General features: G+C 37.8%; 1 protein-coding gene across 5 annotated transcripts in view; it reads right to left on the bottom strand.

Annotated features, from left to right (window-relative positions):
- The window catches only part of CCNY (cyclin Y), a 268,660-nt gene that overhangs the window by 12,353 nt on the left and 238,130 nt on the right, over positions 1 to 18,177 (bottom strand). For all 5 annotated transcript variants that reach the window (XM_052000560.1, XM_052000561.1, XM_052000562.1 and 2 more), the window contains 3 exons: positions 17,651 to 17,686; positions 13,762 to 13,819; positions 13,540 to 13,659 (listed from right to left, as the gene is read on the bottom strand). In XM_052000560.1, the coding sequence (XP_051856520.1) occupies positions 13,540 to 13,659; positions 13,762 to 13,819; positions 17,651 to 17,686 (214 nt within the window). The remainder of the gene's footprint in view (positions 1 to 13,539; positions 13,660 to 13,761; positions 13,820 to 17,650; positions 17,687 to 18,177) is intronic.

The raw sequence follows: 18,177 nt of genomic DNA, 5'->3' as shown, positions 1-18,177 counted from the left end.
ACCTCATAGAGTTGTCAGTAAGTTCAAAGACCCCCTAGGTGCTAGGCATTGTAATTACTAAGTGCTTTACATTGATAATCTCATTTGATCCTTACCACAACTCCTGGATGTACATGCTGCTATTATCTCCATTTTATAGATGCAAAAACTATAAGCTGAGAGAGAATAAATCACTTATCTAATATCACACCAAACTTCAAAGCATATATAATTGCTTTTATTACAATTTTATGAACCCATGTTAATCCTTGGCTGTGTAATGAAGACAAGTATTGTATTAATCATTAATAACACATTTCATCAGGTAATACATTTGACTACGATAAGACTTAGCAAAATGGATGAAAGAGACATTATCATCCCTGTCTTCTGCATGCTTGTACTTTAAAATGAAGGCATGAAACACAGAGCTACCATTACTATTGACAAAGGCAATTTCACCTATTTCTACCCATAGTATATATTTCTGGACTTTGAGTTTCATTTATATAGAAATTACATTAAAACCTCTCTATAAAGGCATTCAGGGATACTGATATATTTGAGAAGAATGATGATAATGAATTATACAGGGAGAGTTCCTATATAGTTTCAAGCTAATTCTAATATGAATGAACAGGCAGAAGAAGTCAAAATGGAGTCTATGACATAATTTAAATAGGAAAGGTTTCATGAAAGAGGTGAAAACCTTAGGAAGGACAAAGGGAGATATTAAGGCAGATTTGAGGCAAGAAATATTCAACACAAAGGGCAACATTTAAAAAGCTGTAAAGTAGGAATATAAGATGTGTATACAGAAATTCATAAGTATGAGCAAATCAAAAATCAGATCCAGGAAGAGGAAGGAAATGAGGAAGACTAACCTATATGCAAATTCTGAGATGATGTAAAATAAGGGAGATAAAGTAGTACTGGACTCAAACTTGGAAAGACCTAAGTTCAAACCCTGTCTCACGTAACTTGGGTGAGACATTTAATTTTTCTCAATGATCTATAAAATGGAGATAATTATAGCATAGGGTGGTTGTGAGAATCCAAATAAATACTACTTGACCAAATCTGACTGATTCTCTCTCTCTCTCTCTCTCTGTGTATGTGTGTGTGTATATATATATATACATATATATATATGTGTGTGTGTGTGTATGTGTGTGTGTGTGTATGTATGTGTATATACATACACACATACACATACAAAGTATATTGTCCTCAACTCTACAATCTGAAGATCAAGTATGCTTCATTACGTCTACTCTAAGACCTTCACTGATTTCAAATTGAGTCTTGAGGGATCTTTTCATTTACATTTTGCTGTTACTACATATAGTTTCCTTGTTTCTACTTCTATTATTCTGTGTCAGTTCATGCAATCTTCCATTTTCCCTCTAAATTCCTCATATTTTAACATTTCTTACGTTAAATTAACATTTCTTCATTAAAATTCCAATCCATTCACATGCCATGGCCTCTCCAGCCATTCTAAGATCAATAAGCCATCACTTTGTTCCAGTTCTTTGTTACTACAGAATGCTGCTGTGAATATTCTGGTATATAATGGAGCTTTGTTTTTGTCTAACTTCCTTGAAGGTATTTCAGTAGTGGGATCACTTGTCAGAGGAACTGGACAGTTCCCAAAAATCTATTAATTGCTAATTTCAATCCTTTTCTCAGTTCTTAGCATCTTCATTGGCATTTCAGCAACATTCCCATTCCCCATAACCTTCTCCTTCTATATATCTATTCTGTCTTTTCTTGGCCACTGTGACAGTTTTCTCTTGGCTCTCCTCCTAACTAGTGACCGATACCATCTCAGCTGTTTCAGCTGTCTCTTTACTACAAGGTTCTCTTCTAGGTTCTCTAGACCTTCTTTCCCTATATTCTCTTGGTGATCTTATTTATTACTGCTCATTTATCACTAATATGTAAATGATCCCCAAATCTGTATATTTATTCCCAATGTCCTCACTATCTCCAAATGCCTAACAAATACCTCTACTTACATTATCCTGCTTCAAATGTGTATGCCCAAATGGAGGTCATCATCCCTACAATCTCTCTGTACATTTACTCCTTACCTTTCAAGTTCCCTATTTTGTTTGAGGTTACTATCTTGCCACCCAGATTGAAAACTTTGATGTCATTTACAATGTTTGGAGTGACGAATTTAAAAGAATTGAAAATGACAAATATTTTCAATATTCTTGCCAAATGTCAGAGGCTTGACCTTTATAATATCTTTTGCTACTATTGTCAAAGCAAAAATTCTTATTACCTATCATAGACCTATTTTAACAACTTTGTATTTCTTTTTTCCCCTTCCTTCTCCCTGGCTAATGCATTCTTTACAAAGCCAGCTACCAAAATCATTTTCATAAAGATCAAATCTACCCAAATAATTTCCTCAGCTTAAAATAGTTCTATAGGGCCACTAGGATAAAAGACAAATTGCTCAGTCTGGAATTTAAAACTCTCCTCAATCTGGCTCTAATAAATCTTTCCAGATTAATGAAAAAAATCAGAGGAAAAATTCACCTTCTTCTTATTGTTATATTAAGAGAAGGCAGAAAGCATCCCATATACTACCAGATCTAGAAAAGTGTATACAGTTGCTGAGGCAAGGAATTGAGACAAATGGAAGAAATATCAAAACCTGAACATGGTATTTTAGCTAAAATAATTTTTCTTGAAATAAACATGTCATTATCTGGGACTTTAAAATATTTTTATTAAGTAGCAATAAAAAGCTTAAAAATGCTTTTCATTGATTATGCAGAAAAAAGTAAAGAAAAATAAATTATATAGAAAAACATGGTAGAATATCAAGAGAAAAATTTTAAGTCCCATAATAACAAGATTTGACTTTCAGCAGTGCACTGTTTAAGATTAAAATTTATTTATTAATTACATAAAATCAAATTATCTCAGAGTTAGGATCTCAGTGACCAGCTTGTTTAACTAATAACTATGGCAATCTTGACAAGTGGTCAAGACTCAGAGATGTCCTTTCCTCGAGAATATTTCCCAAGTTCCCTTAGAAGATATCAGCTCTGAAGGCAGCCCAGTCTACTTGTGGCAGTCATCACGCTTCTCCCACGCTCAAGTGTCAACTCAACTCTTCCATGGCATGATCTCATGCTTTCCATCATGCTTGCTACTCTCTTCTTGTCCAGATGGAGTATGTCTGAGGCTGAATCCAGAGGCATAAAGGTCTACCACTGCCCTTCATCTAGACACAGATTAGGGGTTGTAGTATAACCCCAGTGTTGAAGTCCACTGAAATCCTAGGATCTCTTTTCAAGCTGCTTCTAGTTTTGCCTCCTTAATCTTATACTCAGTAAAATTAATATTTTAAAACTTAAACATGCTTTACATCTCTTCCTCTTAAATTTCATCTTATTCATTTTTTTTTTTTTTTGCCAATGCTGCTTCTTGTATCTGAAATGTACTCCTCCTCCTCTCCTACCCTGCATTTACTTGCTGAATTCTTACTCTTAATTAACAATCCTCCTCATCTCCCCCTTCAAGGTCAAAATGGTTACTTTTATCCCTTCTTACCCTTTATAAAGTATCTTACTTTTTTTTTCATTTAACACATTATTTTGTACTTACATATTTGTAAAATACAACTAAGAAAGTGGTCATTGGCCTCTGCTTAAAGCTCTTAAAGGATGGGGAAGCCATTACCCCCTGAGAAAATTCATTCTACTTGCAAGTGGCTCTACTGCCTCAAAAAAGTAATAAAACAAAACAACAACAACAACAACAACAAAAGTCATGGAAAACCACAGAATTTCGTAGTTATAGAAGCTAATGTGGAATCACAAAGACCCAAGTTCAAATTCACCTTTTCACAGACACTTGCTCTATGACTCTGAATGACATATTTGATCTCTCAGATTCAACATCTCTGAAGGAGTCATTCACTGGGAATGATTTCATCCCATGAAATCACACAAAAGACAAAGGCCCTGTGTGGCCAAGTGATCGCCCAGAGTCACATAGCCAGTCTGTGTGGCTAAGATTAAAACCATTCTCTCTCTCATAATCCCAAGGTCAACCTATCAAGATCCCCACTGCCTTTCAGATGGAACATTAATAGAATTAATCATATTCATTAATTTAGTAATTATATTAACTAATTGGCAAACAGGTTTGTAAAGCACTTTATAGACATTATCTCATTGAATTCTCACTATCAGGTAGATGCTTTTATTTATTCCCATTTTGTGGTGGAACAAACTGCAGCTGAGATGACTTGCTGAGTGTCCTATGGACCTCAGCTTAAAAAGACCACCATTTCCCACTGCATCTGGGATCATCGCCAGTTGTCTTGACCTATGTCTTTGCACTAGACTCTGATAGCTCTGGAAGAGTGAGGCTGGTGATTCTGCACAGCCCTGCTTCATTCCAATCAAATTCACTTGCAAGTCAAGACATCATCCTCCTGATGTCATTGGTCCCTTCAAGAATGAAGGATGAACAACAATCTATGAGTCTTCTAGATTTAAGATCAAATGAAATCCTGACTCTCAGTTCACTCCCTGGATAAACTAACAGACAAAAAAGTGCCAACTGGGTAGGTATGACTGCTGATAGGAATTCTCCCAGTGGGGTATTTCTAGACATATAAATTAATAGTTAAAACATCTCTCAGTAATAGGAACCAAAATCCCTGCTATTATTCTGACGGTGAAATATGAATGGACTGGACTATGAACCTAATTCAGCAAAAAGCTGAAAACTTTAATCAATAGATCTACCAAATAAAATGGAAACTTAAAGATGTAAATTTGAAGTATAAATAAAAATGTGCCAAGATTTAGCTTGCACAGTATTCAATACCTCATCTAATATCAACATGGACTTTCTAAAAATAAACAAAAAATTGAAGTGGTGTAATATACTGAAAAGATCTTTAAACATTTCTTTTTTCAAATGACATTAGGAAATAAATCAAATCCCCATTGTTCCTTGTCCTAGCTGCTTACCCAAACTGCCTGAGACCGGAAGACTAAAGATGCAGAATTAGGGAGATACAAACTAGGCAGCCAGAATCACAATTTGACCAGATTTGCAAATTTAGAGAGAAAACTATCATGTGGCAACAGGGTGGGGGAGGAGGGGAGAGAAGCTGGGATGTTGATATTTTGTTTATTCAAACTTAATTTGCCAAAATGAAGCAGGCACAGTCTGTTTGCAATGATCTTAATTAACTATGTGAGATGTTTTACAATTCCACCCCCAAAAGCTTTATTTACAGTTTATTTTTATTTCTCCAAATCAGCCAAGACTTCACCAAGCATTGTTTTCTTGCCAGACAACAATTTTAATGAGCTTGGGGGGTGTGGGGGAGAATGAAGGAGGGAGGGAATGAAGTAAAATGATGGGAAAATTCTTCTGGGTAGCTCCATTCTTTTCCCAGCATGCCAGAAAACAGGAGCTATCACTTAAATAATTGACATTTACAAATTCTTTTTAACTAAGGCATTTTATATGGATGCTTTCTCACTTGAGATTCACAACCATAACTGCTTCCTGGACAAAAAAACCAAAGTTCAGAGCAGTAAGTGAGTCACCCATGGTCACCCAGACAATCAGCATCAGATTCAGGCTGCGGATAACCAGCTCCCTGAGCCCAGGCCTGGCATGCTTGTTATAGAAGTGCCTCCTCCCCTCATCCAGTGTCTGCCTACAATGCCAGCAAGGCCTTATTCTTTAAGGTTAAAGGCCAAGCTACAGAACATCTCATATTTTTTCTCAAATCAAATTTTATCTCCTTGTTTTATATCCTTTATCTGAACTGCAGTCCCGACTAAAGGATAAGAAAAACTGTGTACTTCACCGGCAAGAGACTCAAGCTTCCTCTTTTGTAAAGATCAGTCTAAAAATCCTCTGGTCCATCTCCCGTGATTGTTGAGATAATGAAATAAAACAACATAAGCAAAAACATTTTGCAAATTAAATTACTATAGACTTTTAAGCCCCCTAACCCACCTAAATTAATTTTGAAAAGAAATCTTATACCTAAGTCACAAGATTCAGTCCATCTACCATGAGCAAAAAAAGTAGTGTACAGGGCCCAGGAGCTGGCCACTTCTACAACAGCAGAAAATCTTTTCATAATGTGATGAATAGGATTTAAAATTTAGGCACTGGAGTCTAGCAGAACATGCCCAATGAGCATTGTTTACAATTTCTGCTTTAAAATAGGCACTTCTGACTCTAATTCCATAATGTTTCCCCCCAGTATCTCTTGGCAGCTAAGTAACTAGCACAGTGGATAGCTTAGCAGGCTTGGAGTCAGGAAAACTCTTCTTCCTCAGTTCAAATCTGGCCTCAGACACTTAGAAGCTGTGTGGCCCTGGACAAGTCACTTAACCCTGTCTGCCTCAGTTTCTTCACCTGTAAATGAACTTGAAAACAACAAGAAGTTCTCATCCACTGAATCCTTTGCACCCTCCAGCCACCACCATTTAGTCCCTTATCACCTCTCACTGGACTACTACCAGAGCTTCCTTTAAAGGGTCTCCCTCCCCTCCATTCTCCACACAAGAGCTGAACGCTTCTTCCTACCGCACAGCCTTGACCTTGTCACTCCCCTACTCAAGATGACCCACTCTTGCCTCTAGAATAAAGCACAAACTTGCTGGGCCATTAAAGCCCTGCAGAATCCGGCTCAAGGCTTGTTTTCTAGTCTCCTTAGACACTGCTCTTTCACCTCACACTAAATTACTGCCAAATTGGCCTTCCCTGTAAATACTGTTTCTTCCTTTCTTTCCATGCTGGGAACAACACGGACTTTCTTCCTCACCTCGGCTTCACAGAAACCCCGGCTTCTTCAGATTTCTGCTCAAGGGCTGCCATATGAAAACCTCGGGACACCCTTTTCAGAAATGGCTTTGTATTTCTCTTTCTGAGCACATGATGAATGCCTGTCGTCTGACTGATCATCTCCCCTCATAAGAATGCAAGCTCTGTTCAGAGCAAGGATTTCCCCCAGCCCCTATCTCTGGGTCTCTGTCTCTCTTTTCTGTTTCTCTCATTGTGTCTCTGTGTCTCTGTCTCTCTGTGTGTCTCTCTTTGTGTGTCTGTCTCTGTGTGTGTCTCTATCTCTCTTGTGTCTCTGTCTGTCCATCTGTGTCTGTCTATGTCTCTGTCCGTCTGTTTCTCTCGGTGTCTCTATCTCTCTGTCCATCTGTCTCTCTGTTTCAAAAAACATAAAAATGAATAAAGAGGACAAACAGAGGAATTAGGAGGACATTTCTTTCAAGGACAAGCAATAAGGTCAACAATGCCACAGGAAGGGCAAGTAGAGCAAGCCATGGAAGAGGTCACAGGCAAAGGCCAAGTGTCTTTTCTGCCTGGATTTGTATCCCCTGAATCCCCACCCACCCAGCACAGAGGAAGCACTCAATAAACACTTTTTCACTAATATTCACTGAGAACAATTTAGAATAAATGAAAGCTTTAAAAGAAACATTCAGAAAAATTAAGTGCTAATTGATTATGGTTAAAAGTTCAAATCCACACCTTCAACTGGCATAACGAATTGTTGTGAAAATCCAGCCAAATATAATAAAAGTTCTGATCCATGAATAGTTACTCAGCTGCACATTTGGTTTTTCAAGTAAACCAAGGGTCAAGCATATAGTAGAAGTGGTTGTTAAGTGATAAAGCAGTAGAGTCAAACGTGTGTAAAAACAATTCATATGTTTTTTTTAAAGAGATTACTGAAAAATGTTCTCCCACCATTCTTCTCTGCACCATCTATTTTCCTAAATCAGACATTCTTTTTAAGTTACTCTAGATTCCCATTTTCTTTGAAGAAAAAGGTCATATAAAAATAGATTCAATTTTCCCAGGTGATGACAACCTAATACTTATTCAAGTCAAGAATTTATAGTAATGAAAGAGGGTTTTTTATGTTTTTCATTAAAATAACTATTTTTGGCCTTAGCAATTAAATGGAGACACTGCAAAAAAAAAAAAAAATGTACATTTTTTAGCCATTCTTATATTCATCCAAAATATCACTTTTTCCTCTTTGGGGTGGATGCAGCACTGTTCTAGAGAGAGGAGTTGGTTGGTTTGACACAGGAGGAAAAGCATTGCTCTGAGAAGATATAACTTCAAAATGGGAATAACAATGACGGTTGTTGTCCAGTTGTTTTAGTTTGTATCTGACTCTTTATTGTCTTTGCTCTTTGTGCAAAGTGGCTGCAATTATTTGCCATTTTTTTCTCTAGATCATTTTACAGATGAGGAAACCAAGGCAGAAAGAGTAAGTGACTAGCTCAGAGTCACACAGCTAGAAAAAGTGCCTAAGATTGAATTTGAATGCAGGTCTTCCAGAGTCTAGCCCCCTGAATTCTATCCCCTGGTCACCTGGCTGCCCTAATAGTAACAACAGCACACATTTGTATAGCGTCTACTATGCATCTGGCACACTGTGGAGGAAGCATTTTACAAACATCTCACCTGAGACTCACACCAACCCTGGGGGGTGGCGCTGTGAGTGTCCCCACTTTACATGGGTGGTGTTTGTCCTTCCTTCTCAGAGGCCCACGATATCAGGGGCTGACGTCCTGATCTGCAGGTGAGAGAGGTTGGGCCAGGTCACCTGCCTCGTTCTCCCCTCAGAGCCACCGGGGGCCAGTGGCCAGGTACAGATGAGGAGGCCTGGAGAGGGCCCTGCATGCAGTGGGAGACCTTGGCCTTTTTAAGCTAAGCTCTTCCAGGGCCTCAGTCTGACTAATTAGCTACCTGCCTGGGTGAACATGGGCAAGAAGCACTTGTCTGAGACTTGGTTTCCTCAACTGTGAAATGAGGATTATGAGAGAATGCACAGAGAAAGAATAAATGCCCACTATGTGCCAAAGCTGCTGCTAAACTCTGGGGATGCGAAGAAGTTCAATTTAATTCTGCTCCCACACACATACATTTATACACACCTACGTATTTATGTATATGTATCATACATTTATCTGTGTCCCACATATGTGTTATGCACTGTACTAAGTGCTAGGGACACAAAAAGAGACAAAAAGACAGTCACCTTCCTCAAAGAGCTTACAATGTAATGGGAGAGACAAGATGCAGACAAATCTATACAAAGTCACCGATTTAGAGGACAAACAGGAAATAACTAACAGGGAAAGGCACTGGCATTCAGAGGGACTGGGGGAGGCTTCCTGTAGGAGCTAAGGTTCTGTTGTTTTCATCCTTCATTTTTGAAGAGGACCAGTGCTATCACAGGGGGATATCACTTTGTGATTTGTGATTTGTGAAACGGACTTAAGTGAGGGTAGGCTGGCTGAATCCAGGTGTCCACCTCATAGTCTCTTCCAGAATCGCTGAAGATCCAGTGGCAAGACCCAATTCCAGGTAACTCGTGGGCCAGGATGCAGCATCTGCCCGAGCTCTAAATGTTCCACAGCATTTACTTCAGCTGCCTTCATGGGCACGGGAACGAACTGTTCTCATCTGTGCATTCTACCAGCAAAGTCTTCACATGCTTGGGGCAGACACCTGTGTAACCCGTTGGCGATCCCCGATCCGGCTTAGCCCATCTGCCAACTCAGAGTGCTGGGACATGGCTGCTGCAGTCTCACCTTCCTGGAGTCACAGGGAGCCATCAAAGGCGGATGAGCATCCCTGAGAGGGCCTTGGCAAGCCTTTACCATGGAGGGGCTGGTCCTTCTTGAAAACCCATGTACTTCAATGGGATTTTAATTGGTCCTTAAAGGATGCAGGGCAGGGGTCAGTGATCAGAATAGACACAGGAGAACATTTCAGGCATGAGGGACAAGGTAAAAGACAATTCCCCTAAGGAGTTCACTGCATAATGAGGAAGACAATAAGAAAACCTCTATGTACAAACATAAAACTCAGTATTCTTATTAACAGTTATGATCTATCCAACTTATTTACATCAAACAACAGAGGCCCAGAAGACAAGTGATTTACACAAAGCCATCCTGCTAGGGATAAGCAGCTAAACTCACAGCACGCTTTGAATTTTTGAACCCTGGACATCTGGGTGGGAATTTCTGATGACAAACACAAGACTTTAGCATCATAATACTACGCTAAAACAAAATCAACTGAAGCAAATCCCCACAGGCAGAACTACCTCACCAAGTCGTGATGTCCCCTTTAACAGAAGGCTTAGATAAGATATCTATCTAAGCCCAACTGTTTATTGAATATTCAAGAGGAACTAGGCAGTGAGCTAGATACTGTGACGTGTGCCTGTCTAAAGTCACACTGCCAAGGAGTGAGTGGGAACCTGAGACCTGAAAATTTCAAGTTCATTCTACCCCATCTTCCATTGTCTGGGTGTTAGTAACCTAAAAACTGAGTCTTTGTATTCCTCCTCCTCCTCCTCTTCCTCCTCCTCCTCCTCCTCTTTTTTCCTTTTCCTCTTTATCCCAACCAAAAGGAGAGCTAGCATTAAAATAGCTACACCCTCCCCATATAAAATGTAAACATTAAATGCAGCTCATTTTTCAACATAAATTCATCTGGCTATATAACTCATCCTCTGGTTTAACTTAAACCCTGGGGATTTTCAGTTCTTTCATTTGGCCAGAAAGCCGGATTTCTGCCCCAGACATGAAGGCTGCAATCTGATCTCTCGGCATCAGTGCCTGCAGCCGCTGTACCCACCACTCCTTTTCACTTTTCTCCCATCTCACAGTGGGCAGCATGCCAAGGTGCCAAGATTACACCCAGAGGAGGAGAAGGAGGCAATGTATCTTCCTCAAGAGGAAACCCAGACTCAGTACTGGTGGCTGCTTTTAATTCTGGAGGCCAGAAACAAACAAGAAGAAGAGGACAAATGTCCTGCTCAAAGCCCACTTCCAGTCTGGCAGACCTCCTAGACAGTGAACAGGGGCCCGGGTCTCACTGCAGCCTCCCTCCCCGTGGGGGACGAGGGGACAGGATTGGACGAAGGTTTAACTCAACTCTCTGGCTTGGGCTGAAAGATGGCTATTAGCTCCTGACAATCAGATCCCAGAACACAAATTTCCAACTCATTCCACAGATTCCATTTAACCTATAAGATTGCTAAAGAGTTGGAGAATTGTGACTGTTCCCATCTACAAATCATATTCATAACTTCCCATTGACTCAAACTAATTCTCTCTACTGTCACCCTCTGTGATAATGGAAGCCAATGGGGAAATAGAGAAAGAGAGAAGGTAAAACACATCTTCATTAAGTTTCAAAACAGATCTCAATTCTTTTAACTGATTTCTCATTACATTGGAATATCTGTCTTTTTTGGCTCCTGAACAGACCTGATATAAGCAAAGTTAAATTATACCCATATATCCTTGTATCAAAGGGAAATAAAAAGATAATACATTTTATTTGTTCAGTTTCAATCCCAAATAAGGCCTAAGCAGCCCAAAAATATTTATTAATCTATTAGAATCATAGGATCTCAAATCCAAAAGGCCCTTAGAAATCACCTGGCCAAACTTTTCCCCTTATAGATGAGGAAGACTCTGAGAGAGGAAGCAATGTGGACAAAATCTCAGAGGTATTAACTAGCAGCCAAAACTCAAACCCAGGTCTTCTGTCTTCTGTCTTTTGTGTTCTCTTCCATCATACCATGGCTCAAGAAGCCACATTCTTCTCCAGATACAGATGCTACCATATACAGAAGCTAGACCTGTTATACTCCTAAGACAATAAACATAGAAGTGACCAATCTGCCCCAGTCCTTTGCACAGCAAGCTACATATCCATCATTGTTAGCATTATTAAACTGCCTTAAAAATTTAATTAGAAGTTATGATGGTAAATCATTAACCAATGTTTTCAATGGCAAGCCATGCTATCAATCCAGAGTGTCTCCCTGTAGCCAAAATTTTTCACCTCCTTGTATTATCAGGGACTAAGGATGTCAGACTGAATGACTTATTTTGTTCAAGAACTCAAGCTTCATTTTTTTTTTTTTTTTTTTGTGGTGGCTAAGAATTGGAAATCAAAGAGATGCTCATCCATTGGGAAATAGCTAAACAAGCTGCAGTATATGACTGTGATGGAACAATATTGTGCTATAAGAAATGACCCTCAGGATGATTTTAGCAAAGCCTGGAAACACTTTACATGAACTGATATATAGTGAAGTGAATCGAACCAGGAAAATGTATACAGTAACAGTAATGGTGTAGGACGAAGAATTGTGAATGACAACTATCTCAGTAATGCAATGACCAAGACAATTCCAAGGACTGATGGTGAAACATATTATCTGCCTCCAGAAAAATAACTGATATTGATTGAATACAGACTAAAGCATGCTGTTTTTCACTATATTTCATTTTATTAGAATCTTCTTGTGCAAAATGACTAATATGGAAATATTTTACATAATTATACATAAGAAAACTGCTATGTACAAATATAAAATTCAGTATTCCTATCGACAATTATCGATCTTTCCAATGTACTCACTTTACATCAAACAACAGAGGCCCAGAAAGGTAAGTGATTTACACAAAAATCATCTTTCTAGAATTAAGCAGCTAAACTCATGGCACTCTTTGAATATTCTTTGAATATAATCTATATCTAATTGCTTACAATCTCAGGGAAGAGTAAGGACAGCAGGAAGAATAGAATTTGGAACAAAAAACTTCAAATAAAAATATTTTAAAATTGGAGGAAATAAAGCTTCAAGCTTGATTTGGTCATGAAGGTCTTCATGGCTTCTTTTAAGATTTCAGGGGCTTAACTCCCCAGAAATACAAAATTATTAAATCTGGCTGTAAGCTTCACTCAGTTCAAAAAAGATGAGGCAATACTGTAAAGTACTTTGCAAATCTTAAAGCAGTATATAAATGTCAACAGTAAACAAATGGGATGACTGGATATGACACTGGCTTGAACACTGCAGCTTGGAGTCAAGAAGAACCGAGTTCAAATGCAGCCTCACACTCTTAAAGCTATGTGAGTGACTCAGACATATCACACAACCTCTGTGAGTCTTAGTTTTCTTATCTGTAAAATGAGCACCTACCTCTTAGAATTGTTATGGGGATGCAATGAAATAATTCTTGTAAAGCACTTATCACAGTGCCTGGCATATGACAAGTGCTATATAAATGTTAATTATTAGCTTAGTTAATTATTAGTTATGTCCATATGCCTACATGCATAGATGAAGAAAAGGAAGGAAGGAAGGGAGGAAGGGAGGGAGGGGGAAGGAGAAAGGAAGGAGGGAAGAAGGGAAGAAAGGAGGGATGGATAATCTACAAACGCAGGATGTATGCCCTTTGGCCATCAGAAATCAGTGTGTGGCAAGAATCATGGAATCTTATTCCTGAAAAGGCTTCATCTAGTCTTGGGACCACAATTTCAGAGCTGGAAGGGGTCCCAGCACCTAAATCTAATGCCTTCGTTGTAGCATTTCACAGGGAACAACACTCAAAGACCCAGAGCTCCCTAGGAAGTGAGCCAAGACTCCTCAATACTCCACCAGCACAATCTGTACAACCAGGAAATCAATGCCCCACAGGTACTCACCAGGGTGACAATGGCGCACTCAGCAGTCAGTTGGGCAGCGCTGAACAACGTTCGAACAAACCGGTAAATCTGCTTTTGTTCTGGGTTGTGTTTGTCGTAGTCTGGTGGCACTTCGGATTTCTGCAGAAGGAAATCATTTTCAGGTGACTCACCTCCGAACCCGAAGAACAGAAATAATGAAGCTTTATCTCATAAAGGAAAGCAGGGGAAAGGGAAGATTACCGAAAGGGGGTGAAGATTTTCATCAAAAATATCTAAGAGCATCCTTCCATCTGCATCCCTGAGGAAGGAAAAAAAAAAATGTAGAATTTACTATTTACAAGAATGTATGCTATTCAGAAAATGATTAAAAATATATTTTAATTTGAAAGTACTTTAAAAAGAGAAGGCAATGATGAAGTGTGTAACTTGAAGAGCTGTTAGCTATTGCCATTCGATAACCCCCTGTATTTTCATATCACAGTGAAATTCTTTTTATTCTAGAAATCCAGGATAGCAAAAGCAATGATTTATAATTCATAAATTGTACTAAGGAGAAAACTTGAGCCATTCCTTTCCTTTAGATCCTTTTATGAATATTCATAGAATGTTATTAGGGGTTGTAGGTGCATAATATACAAGATATGTATGTATATACATACATGCATATATTCAAAGTTTTCTACTTGTAAATATGTATATATATACAAACATGTACCTAGAACATATAGAATGGATTTGCATTTGTATGTACTTCTATATTATATATGTGTGTGTATGAATATATGGCTATGCACATGTGTATAAACATATAAGAATATGTACACACATATACATATATTCATATATTGTATGTGTGAGTATATGCATGTGCATAGGCATATATACTAAGAAAGGAAATTCTTCCTGCACTATCTCCATTCTTAAGAGACCCAAAGCCGTTCTAAGAAGGACACTCACTGACCAAGGTATATGTTAAGGTAACTGATAAACTGTAATTGGTGGCAAAGAAATCATAGACTATAAAACAACAAATTTTCACATTCAATTTATATAGTGAAATTAATTCAGACTTTAACCTTGGTCTCTTTTTATGCAGAACAAGATTACTCACATGACACATTTAATTGATAAAGTAGTGTCTGGAAAATTTTCAAGATATTAAGCTTCCAATCAGTCCAAAAAATATACACAAGTATACCCCACTCTATAACACCTCCAGAATACTTCCCTAACCAGTTGTACTTTGCCATAAAGTTGCATCTAACATTATAAAACCTCTCTCACTACTCAGTCAGTTCCAGCCTATATGTAACTTTTATGATACTGCCCCTACTAAATTAACTGTCCCATGAATTAATATTTTACCTATCATGTTTTTACTAATCAATTAATCTTGTTAGGTAGGGTACATCTGTAGAATCCTTAAGTTAGCACAATGGAATTTCTGTTACCTGTTCTTCCAAAATATTTTGCTAAATGAAACCAGAGAAGGTATTCATGAAACTAAAAATTCCTTGATGGCAGGTGTTATTTTTTTGCTTTTGGCTCATCTGTCTAGATAGAATTACTTGATCATAATTCCTCACATATAATAGAAACTTGGCAGCAAGGTGGTACAGTGGATAAGAGCTCTGGGTCTCAAGTCATGAAGATTCCTATTCACAGGCTCAAATCCAGCCTCTGACATTGACTAGCAGTGTGACTGCACAAATCACTTCACCCTGTTTGCCTCAGTTCCCTCATCTGTAAAATGAGCTGGAGAAGCAAATGGCAAGCAAGCACTCCATTGTCTTTGTCAAGAAAATCCCAAAACGGGTCATTAAAAGGGAAATAAAAAAAGAGAACCTCAAAAAAATTTGGTTATAGGATGAGATTTAGATCTAGATCTCAAAAGATCTAATCTGATCCTCTCACAAAGTAACTAATATTAAAGGGGAGCTCTGAACCCAAGTCCTCTGATGTGAGAACCAGTATTCTTTCCACTGTTCTACCTACCATTTGGATCTATTTAGAGGCAAAAAAGAAATTTTCCTTTCTATAAAGTATTTGACTAAAGGATAAAAGAGGAAAGAAGTTGACAAAACAATCGTTCAGATGCAATACCCAAATTTACAAAACTAAAATTCCTAAGGAATTTAATTACTAAAAAAAAAGTGTGTAAACCATTTTCCAAACATTAAAGTATTTATATATGAATGGGTTATTACTATTAAGCATTTATTAAATGTCTAACATGTACACACAACAAAATTTATAGCCCTGCTCTCCTCAAGGAGTTTACAATCCAGTAGGGGAATCACTCAAATGATTCTGATGCAGGTATAACCCCAATCATCTTTCTTTCTTTTTATGTTTATTTATTTATTTTTAGGTGAGATGACTGGAGGTGACTTGCTCTGGATCATCCAGCTGGTATGTATCAAATGCCTGAGACCTGACTTGAATTCAGGTTCTCCTGACTCTAGAGCCAGTGCTTTATCCACTGTGTCACCTAGATGCCCCTATATTATTTTTCAAAGAGGATCAATTATTACTCACTTTGCCTTTTCCACTGTGAACACAAGTAACTACAAGCTGATTTTTTTAAGTTTCAGGTAAGAATCAGCACAACTGAGGCAGAAATCTAAAGGGAGTAAAGAGCCCCCTTTTTCTGCAACACCAACAAATTTCTTAACACACTAACAATGTCCCTAAATTTCTTTTCTGAGTGGTATCTTGTTGACAGCATTGAATTTTTTTTTTTTCCTGAAAGGTGAAAAAAATTTAAATATCCATCCAGATACTCCAACCAAGAACCTTCTCACACACAAAAAAAGGCACAAAGTGACCAGAGGGTCATAGCACTGAAAATGCAGGGAGTCCCTAAAAAAATCTAGATGGAATTTGAGAAACTGGAGCTGCAAAGGCTCTTGGAGCTGAAGCTCATAGACAGTGAACCCCTTTTTTTGCTCCCTTTCTCCTGCTTCCATGGATATATATTCCACTTGAATAGCATTCTCCCTATCAAGCAAATAGACCTGTCACAGGTTCCAAGTTTTCAGCCAGCATAATTTATCAAGCAGAAACTGGGTCAGGAAGAGAGGCCACCTCTTCCCCAAGAGACCTACAGGTTATAATGCTTGAGATTAATCACACGTGGGAATATCATCTCCCCTCTCTCATTGGTGACTGCCCCAGATGGTCACCACTGCAGCTGGCTCATCAATAACTCCGTCACACAGAAAGTGCTTAATAAGTGCTTGTTGCCTTGCCTATGCACTACTAAACTGTAATGGAACATGTTACTATGAAGTCCACAGAAAATACTGGGAAACATGGCTAAACATCACTTTAGGAGCACCTGAAGGTCACCAAAAAGGCTACACTGTCCTTTTGGATTTACATGGCAAATCTGGGTAAGACTGGGAAATTTGGTAAGAATTACAGAAATAAGATATGAGACAAAGGTTTTGATTTACATTGATGTTTTATAAAACATGAGACAAAACTAAGATGTCCTGTATTTTGCAAATTTTAAAAATCATGCATTTTCCAGTTCCATGTGCATCTATGCATAGCTCATGATTACAAAACAGAATACCTCAATGTATTGGAACAGTCTCTCATAATCAACTTTCAAATTTGGGGTATCCCCCAGAATAAACTATTTTTGATTTTATGTAAAACTGTACTCAAAATACCAAAAAAAAAAAAAGTATGTTTTCCTGTTACTGAAAAATACCTACTGAAATTTCTTTATGAATTTCCATAGTCTGAGAATTTTTAATTCCAGGTAACGGGAATAATCATAGATATTCACTGTGATCTAAAAGAGCAGGTTACCCTGCAGACATGTGGGAGTAACTAGTGGGTTTTATTTTAGCATATCATCTCTTTTTTTTTTTTTTTAATTAGAACTCCACCCAATTTAAGGGGAGCTGTATATTATGAAGGATCTGCATGAGTACTGAGAGGGTATAAGCAAATGTAACAATTTACAAGTTTTAGCAAAATGTGATTTAAAAGTACAAGTCCTATAATCTAAAGGAAAAGAATAAAAATTATATTTATATATAAAAATTTATATATCTTTAAAATTTATAAATAAAAAATTTATATATCTTGGGAAAAAAATACATTATCCACATACCTGTTTTTTATGTGATAATATATTGCAAGCGCTACACTGTAAAGTAAAACACAAGAGTTAATGTTTTATTTTTAAAAATTAGGAAATTAACATAGAAACACCATCTGATTATAAATGTCTACATTTGCATACCATTTCCCCTTTTAGAAATCAGATCTAGAAAATGTAGTTTTAAAAAACATATAACCACCTCTCTTTCCTGACTAGTGCTGCTATTTTCACATCATTCTTTTCTGCAAAACTAGAATTTGTCCTTTAATGTTTATAAAGAAATCACTGCAAGTGCCAGATTTTATCAGACTTTGGTGTGGCAGAAAGGGCAGAGGCTGTGGCATCCTGAATGTCAATATACTTATATTTATATACTTATAATATACTTACTATAACACTGATTGTACTCAAGTCACTTTGCCTCTTTCAACCTCAGTTTTCTCATCACTAAAATGAAGGAGCTGGACCTCTAGGTAATCTGTAAGATTGCCTCCCATCCATCAATACTAAGATTGCATTAAAACATAGGCATTTGT

Source organism: Antechinus flavipes, chromosome 5 (genome assembly GCF_016432865.1).
Source record: "Antechinus flavipes isolate AdamAnt ecotype Samford, QLD, Australia chromosome 5, AdamAnt_v2, whole genome shotgun sequence".
In the NCBI taxonomy this organism is placed as follows: domain Eukaryota; kingdom Metazoa; phylum Chordata; class Mammalia; order Dasyuromorphia; family Dasyuridae; genus Antechinus; species Antechinus flavipes.
The sequence above is the reverse complement of the archived record's forward strand: the minus strand, read 5'-3'. Positions and strand labels throughout refer to the sequence as shown.